The 7634-nt window shown below is 39.9% G+C and overlaps 1 protein-coding gene across 2 annotated transcripts; it reads left to right on the forward strand.

The window, feature by feature from the left end:
- Positions 1-351: 351 nt before the first annotated feature.
- Positions 352-7634, forward strand: LOC4338347 (uncharacterized). Of its 2 annotated transcripts, none has more exons than XM_015784600.3 (13): positions 352-985; positions 1205-1305; positions 1400-1486; positions 1586-1736; positions 1853-2143; positions 4085-4224; positions 4303-4494; positions 4586-4658; positions 4735-4879; positions 5044-5151; positions 5240-5333; positions 6692-6765; positions 7263-7634. In XM_015784600.3, exons 1-12 carry the CDS (start codon positions 554-556, stop codon positions 6723-6725), a joined length of 1848 nt encoding a protein of 615 aa, XP_015640086.1. In that variant the 5' UTR covers positions 352-553; the 3' UTR covers positions 6726-6765; positions 7263-7634. The 2 variants fall into 2 exon arrangements, 1 of the variants encoding a protein (XP_015640086.1); XR_001546136.3 differs by having other exon boundaries at positions 383-985; positions 5044-5096.

Raw genomic sequence — 7634 nt, forward strand, 5'->3', positions numbered from 1 at the left:
TGCAATATCTTCACATATTATATATATATATTTTTTCAAATGGTCCCGATATATAAAAACAATAATTCTTCACTAAAGATAAGTCAAAAATAAATTTCTATCTACCTACTTTAAATAAGTAGATAGTTGGTAGGCCCACTGACGCACACCCCCTCACACCTCATGAGTCATGACGAGGAAGAGCAAACGGTGGGACCCACTCATATACCTCTCGCACCCCGCACACCCACCCATCCGCTTTAGCTGGACCTTTGGCCGCTCTACCGTCAAACCAAGCAAGCTGTCAAAGGAAATAGTAGGAAATAACAGCAGCAACAACAGCTCACACAGACACACACCTCCTCCCCCTTTGACAATTGACACCCCCTCCTCTTCCTTCCACGCGCGTTAGCGGGCCGCGCGGCGCCGCGCATTGCTTCACCTCCGCTCCGCGCGGCTGAAACCGAAAAAAACCCAATTTGGATCGAAGCGGGGAGAGAGGACTTGAGGAGACGCGTCGTGGAGGGAAGTTTTTGAAAAAAATTTTCCCCAACCCGCTGGGCGCGATGCCGTCATGATCCCCCCCCTCGCCTCGCTGCCCAAAAATTTTTCAATCTCTCTCGCCCACATTAATCACCTTCCTCACGAGGCCAACGAGCAGAAATCCCATTTCATCATCATTCATACCAATCCTCTCGGTTTCTTCCGCGTCCCCGGATTCAGTTTCCTCCTCCTCTCCCCCCCTCTCGATCCCTCCTCCTCTTCCCCTCGTTCCAGCGCGCTCGCCGTCGCCCGCCGCCGTCCGCCGACCATGGAAGCAGCTGGAGTGGAGGTGAACGGAGGAGGAGGAGGCGACGTCGTGGTGGTGGTGCCGCAGCAGCATGAGGTGGCGGCGAAGCAGGCGGCGGCGGCGGCGGCGGCGAAGGGGAAGTCCGTCGAATCCAAGGGGGTCCGCGTCGTCGGCGGCCGGATCTATGATCCGGAGAACGGCAAGACCTGCCACCAGGTAACCCCTCCTCCTCCTCCCACCTACCTGCCTGCCTACCATCTGTTCGACACCGTGTCTAGCCGGTGTCCTATGAGGAGTCGTGCGTCCCTGTTCTTCCTCCCCGGTGGTTGGGTCGGGTTGGATCTGAGGAATTCTTGCTCGCCCCCCCTTGTTTTTGCGGGGAATTCTTGCTCACCCTTGGGTTTAGCGGTTGCTCTGTTTCTTGCTCCCTCGCAGTGCCGTCAGAAGACGATGGACTTCGCCGCGTCATGCCACAAGATCAAGAAGAACAACAAGCAGTGCACGATCCAGTACTGCCGCAAGTGTCTCTTTAACAGGTGAGGGGGGAATTTCTTCTCGTCTTCTTTCTTAGCTTCAGGAGGCAGAGCAAGGCTGGCTGACCATGTGATTTCTGAGTGATTCGTGGCGCAGGTACGGCCAGGAAGCCGAGAAGGTGGCCAATGACGGCACCTGGACTTGCCCCAAGTGCAAGGATATCTGCAATTGCAGCTTCTGCATGTGAGCTGACCAAACCTGATGCTCTACCGGTCATGCTGATTATCTGTGGCTCGCGTTTTGTTGTCAGAAGTGATGGATGGACTTTGATTTGTTTGGCAGGAAGAAGAAGGGGCTGCCGCCCACCGGAATACTTGCCCATGCTGCTAAGGCTTCAGGTTGTGCTTCGGTCCATCATTTACTGAAAAAGGGGAAAGAAGCGGTGGCTGCCGCGCAGAGGAGCACCCAGAAAGTGAGATCTACACCTGTGAAGGTGTGTGGTGTTCAGGATTGGCACGATCCTTTGTCACATTACAATTCGCTGTTGCATGGTACGATTGTTCACTATGTTTGATATGTTTTGCTGATCCTTTTTTTATGAACAAGCAGAAGAGCCCAAAGAGGGCCATACAGCCAGATGCTGCTGCTGATGAACCTTTGGCTGAAGGGGATGAGAATGTATGCATTGATTTCAATGCTGCTCCAGTGAAGAAGCAGAAGAGAAGCAGGAAGGTGGGTAATGGTGTGGCTCTGACGAAGGATGAAAGCCCTGATGCTCCCAAGGAACAAGTTGTTCTGCCCAAGGGCACTCCAGTCACTAGTGTTGCCGGTGCAGAGTGGGAGCCTGAAGATGTTGGTCTTGCACTTCAGTTCTTCGAATTCTGCCGCACATTTGCTGAGGTAGTTACGAAAGAAAGATCAAGGATATTTAATAGTATGATTGCACATGCCTTGTCAGAGTAATATCTTACTAGCATTTGCAAGAGAATAATAGATCGAGTTTTTTTTTTCTATTTACATGTCTGATGCATGTTATGTTTTGGTATGAAGTATGACAATGTAAAAAATGCTTTTACTGGTAAGCACCGAAGTGTTGATATTAGAGCTTCCTACAAGTTTGGAATCATATCTATGTGTTTATGTAGGTAAGGCATGCAATGCCATGATGGGATACAAATCATAAAGGGAATAGGTATTCGGATTAGAATTTGGAGAGGGAGATGGTGGGGTGACCGGGTGACAGCAAATGGGCAAAAGGAAATATATGACTACCTGTTGAGTTCATTGTACGCATTAAATGGATGCGATTTCTCTGCGTGCAACATGCTAACACCTAGATACAGGCTATCTGTTAATTGCCCTTTAATGTGTACAATATTCGAGTTCCTATTTGTAATTATGAGGTTTCTTTTTTATTGCATGGCACTTCTTGTCCATATGATATACATGTTAACATTGATAAACTGGTCGAAACCTTCCAATTATATTTCTTGGTTTGTAATTTAAGCCATGTAGTAGCTTTCATATAACCCAAATTAAATGTTATTATGTTCTGTCGAATTTTTTTATTTGTGATAGGCTGCGTGTTCAACTGAACTACCAAAGCTATGTTTTAAAGTTTTTTTTTTAAGGAAACTACCAAAGTTATGTTTCATCCTATACAATATCTCTTGCAAAAGGTATGTATAAAGCTCCATTGTTTTACACATAGTTTGAGCAAAGTTCAAACTTCTGAGCAAAACAACTATCTATTCCATCTGTTCCAAAATATAAGCATTTCTGACTATTTACCTGAACGGAAATGCTTATATTTTGGAACGAGGGAGTAAGTGATAGCGAAGCTTATTCTTTTCTGTGCGAGTTTATAATTTATTTCTTCTGTTATAGACCAAACATCCAAGTCCTTAAGGCATAATTTTGGTAACCAGCAAAACATTGTAACAGTTGTTTTATTAGGCGATGTGATAGTTATCTTAATCTTTTATGTTTATTTCTAACAAGTGTCATGGAACAATTAGTGTAAAATTTTTGCAACTACCGTGAGTCCTGTTCCATTACAATTGTTGCATCATACTTCCTCCGTTTCATAATGTAAGACTTTCTAGCATTGTCTACATTCATATAGATGTTAATGAATCTAGACATATATGTGTGTTTAGATTCATTAACATCTATATGAATGTGGACAAACCTAGAAAGTCTTACATTATGAAACGGAGGGAGTAACTTCTTAGTGTTTTTTAGAGTTTTCCTTTTGAATTCGGGCTTAGGATCGCTTTGCGTTATAATCTGAAGTATTTAGTCATTGCCGCAAGTGATCGCTGCGATGCAATGCGAGCAGAGTTGAGCGAACAGTCTGTCATGTAAGAGTACCTGTATCTGAGCACAAACTAACCATGGGCGCGTCATGCTTATATCTAGGATGTACTCAATAATTTACAACCCCAAGTGTATCGTTTTACGGTCTGATCTCGTGCATATATCGTGCATATGCTCTCTTTTTGCTTCTATGTAAACTCCTTGTTTCAATAATAATAATACAAGGATAACGCAGTAATTAATTTATTGAGATTGCTGTGGGCGTTGGTTTTGAACTATTCTTTTTTCTGCTATTTTGTTTTACATATATAAAGCATGCATTTATTTTCTGGTGTACTTAACAATTTGAGAAAATAGTCACAGTTTGCTGCTAGCATTACAGGCTTTTTAATTGAATCAGATATTTTAAAACAATATCTTGTTTCCTTAGTTAATATACTAATCTGCTCTACATGCTCACATGGTACATTGAGATTATATTTTGTATTGCAAATGGAATAACATACTGATTTTTCCCCACAGATTTTCCAAGTACGCAAGGGTCAACCAGAAAGAATCCTTCGGGACATAGCTGGAGGTCGTGGACTTCGAGTGGTGTCCTCAGTCATCGCTGACTTCCACATAACTTTGTTATCCATCATCCAAGAAGGCCGAGGAATCAAGTAAGTAGATCCCAAACCGAGCCTTTTTTTTTTCTAAATGCAGTTGATAAAATTATAATTATGTTGTTTTCTTCTCAGGCCTATCACATATTCAAGAGATAATGATGCATGGATTGTTGATACTGGAAAATGCATAAGCGAGTCAATCTTTGTCCCAGAGGGACTTCCCCTTGACTCCCTAAGTCAGGGGGTATCGGGATATAAAAATCTGAGCCCTTCTTGTAAGCTCAGTGTTCTGAACTTTTTGTGTGATGAAAGTCTTTCTACTGAGTAAGTATTGCCTACACATTTGTTAATACTTCCCTTCGCTATTGTGATGTTGTTATTTCTGATTTTTTAAATTACTCTTAACATTGTTCAGGAAGTTGAGGAGCTGCATATTATCTGAAACAAAAAACCCCTCCAGAGAAAAAGCTCATTCTGCAAAAGAGAAGGTTTTGATCTTGGCTTGCCTTTCCCACCTTGTCACATGGTTCTAGAACAATTGACAAAATATCTCCTGTTTGTTAGGAGGAGCCAAAAGAAGAAACTATAAAGAACACAGATGAAGCAGTGCTTTTGAAAACTGAAGGAGCAGCTGTTGCTATTGAGGAAGATAAGAATGGCATTTCTCAACAAAAGGATGTGAAAGAAGTAAAGAATGCAGACACAAATGGTATGAATTATATTGCTAAACATGCTTCGTCATAGCCTTTTAAACAGATTACTTTAGAACATTTTGCATGATCTCCTGCACTGTTTATTTCCTGTAATGCGAAGGAAAATAAGCTGATCATTGTTATTAATTTTGTTCTCAACTATGAACTATGGCAACATCAGAAAAGAAGCATGGAGGTTTCCTTAGGACTAATCCTTTCATGGTAGACAAAAAGGTAATCTATTGGAAGCTGGATGACTATTGTAATAACACAACAATGATGCTCCAAGGTTTGTTGGAAAGCGTTATTCAACATCCTTCCACTAATTTCAGTTCTGCATTATAAAATTGGAGACGATTAACATCTGTCTGTATCAGAGGTTGATGCTGATGATTTAATGGGGAACAAAGACAAGTGGTTTATGCTTAATGAAGATGAAAAGAAAATAGTTGAAAACTATTTATCCACAAGGTAAGGATTTCTCCATATCAATTTATTTGGATTTATTTTTATCTATTATAAATCAGGAATGCATGCTGATTGGTATGCTGGATAAGTCACCAAAATATTTTGGTAGAAACACTATTTGATATTTTATCTGCAAACAAAATTCGTGTTTTTAATAAAATTTTCCAATGATTGAACCACCTGTACATTGTGATGTACTTGATGGGTATATCCTTTGAAGGAGCATCCTAAGTAATATGCACTGGGGATATTATTTCCTGAAAATGTAGTGTATTGTGATTCCACAAAGCTCAAATATCTCAACTGAATCATTCCAATATGCTTAGTTATGATCAAGAAACTTTAGTAGCATAAAATGGTCGGTGAAGCACTTTGTCCAGACATCTGACTAACTGAAGTGATGTACTGCATTAAATAAAGTTTATTTTATATATCATACTTGCATTTTCAATGTTCCATGGCCATATTACTGGATATGGATGAATATATCTGTGTTTTTGTGTACCTCACTACTATAACTTGCACTGTCCACACATTTTCCTAGCTGAAGTGATGCACCACATTAATTAATTATAGCTTGCATTGTCCACATATTTTCCTAGCTGAAGTGATGCACCGCATTAGTTAAGAGTTTATTTTGCATATCAAGCTAGTGGTTCCTTATTTTCTACTTGACTGAAACTTTTGTATAATACAGGGTTTAGTATGATAATTGATAATGAAGTGAGATATTGAGATGTAACATCTTTGTTCCCCACTAGTTTTATGTTGTAATTTCAGGAAATATTTTAAAAAAATAATCAAAATTTGACATCAGAAGTTTAGACGAGTATGCAGAGAATTACTGCCAAGATTGGATGACCATCACTGGCTTAACTATTAAGGAATTAGTTTATTTATTACTATCATAATAATGCAATCAGTTATCTTTTTAATAACAGAATCCAAACTATCAGTTCTGATGTTTTCACTGTTGATCTAAAGGTGCTATACAAATGTTTCAAGAATCAAGATTATATAGGTTACAAAAAAATTGCCATGTATGTTGACATGCTGAAGTTTCATCTTGTCCTTGTGATGAATGCAATGATACTTGTTGCTCATTGATTAAAACTAACGTATTAGCATATTCTACTTCCAACTTCTGAAATAGCATATCAGTAACTTGTTATCGCTTTCCTCAATTGGCAATGTTTTAATACCTAATATTGCTTTCAATAACTTTCTCTCTTTACTCTTATATCAGATCACACAAGCTAACTAAGTTCACTTTGTTTTTGTCAACTCCATGAATAGTAGAAATTGTCTTTGTCGACACAGTTTGTCACTGATCTGACATGTGATTTTAACTGGTAATACAGGCCTAAACGCAGGGGGAGAAAAGCTGCACAATAGTCTACTGATCATACTCTCTAGGTTCCTCACCTGGCTGAAGGTACCCTTTTAATTCAGCACACCCCTTTTCATTTCTTTAGTTTATTATTACCATTTTGAGTTTAGTTTTGTATGGGTCCTGCATCTAGACTACGCTAGGAGTTCCCATATCATTTTGTTTATGTGACACTGCCTACATCAATCTTCTTACTTTTACATGTTATCAATCGGATAGTTGTATTTTTGTTGATTTAATTTTGAGTAGATAATTTGGAATGCGATACATGCTATGATCTATGATTTGGTATTTTGCTACTTTTTACGGAATTTGTAGCCTGCTAGATGTTCTTACAAAGATATGAGAATCCATGTGAGGACATGCCCTCATGGATACTCAACTAATTAACATGAGTTTAGTTGCGGTTATTAATATGATCATTTTTTAACCAGTCATAACAATTGATAAATGTACCATGAGCTTGTTATTGTGTTGAAGTGGTATCACTATTTTGTTAGGACTTGAAACTGTGAAATAATATTTCTGTTCTTTTTTGGCAGGTGGGTGGACTATGCTAGTTGAGATAAGGCAACCTCTGTTGAGGCCAGAAGGGCCATTTTTTGCTACAGAAAATTTGCGCAATTACAGAAGAACCAAGAATTGTTGGATCATTCACAGAAATTGAATCAGAAGCTTGAACAAGTTTTGTCCAGATGGCAAAGCCGGCAACTTTTGTAACACCTTTGCAGTTTCCTAGATGATACTGACGGAAAATGTTTCAGTATGATCGCGTTATACTGAAATGTTGCACTATAGCAAGAGTTTGCTATAGTCAGTCAACCCCCGTTACCGTGGTGTGGTTAAAGTTAAACTGTTGTGTGTAACATGTGACTGTCGATAATGACTATCCATCCATTCAGTTCAGTGCTTTA

Source organism: Oryza sativa, chromosome 5, assembly GCF_034140825.1.
Source record: "Oryza sativa Japonica Group chromosome 5, ASM3414082v1".
In the NCBI taxonomy this organism is placed as follows: domain Eukaryota; kingdom Viridiplantae; phylum Streptophyta; class Magnoliopsida; order Poales; family Poaceae; genus Oryza; species Oryza sativa.

What these genes read in the sequence shown, in the direction of transcription:
- LOC4338347 (XM_015784600.3), top strand. Translation starts at nt 554, where the DNA reads ATGATCCCCCCCCTCGCCTCGCTGCCCAAAAATTTTTCAATCTCTCTC. An exon ending in CAAGAAGGCCGAGGAATCAA is followed by an intron (nt 4,225 to 4,302) that starts GTAAGTAGATCC and finishes TTTTCTTCTCAG; the next exon opens with GCCTATCACATATTCAAGAG. An exon ending in GAAAACTATTTATCCACAAG is followed by an intron (nt 5,334 to 6,691) that starts GTAAGGATTTCT and finishes CTGGTAATACAG; the next exon opens with GCCTAAACGCAGGGGGAGAA.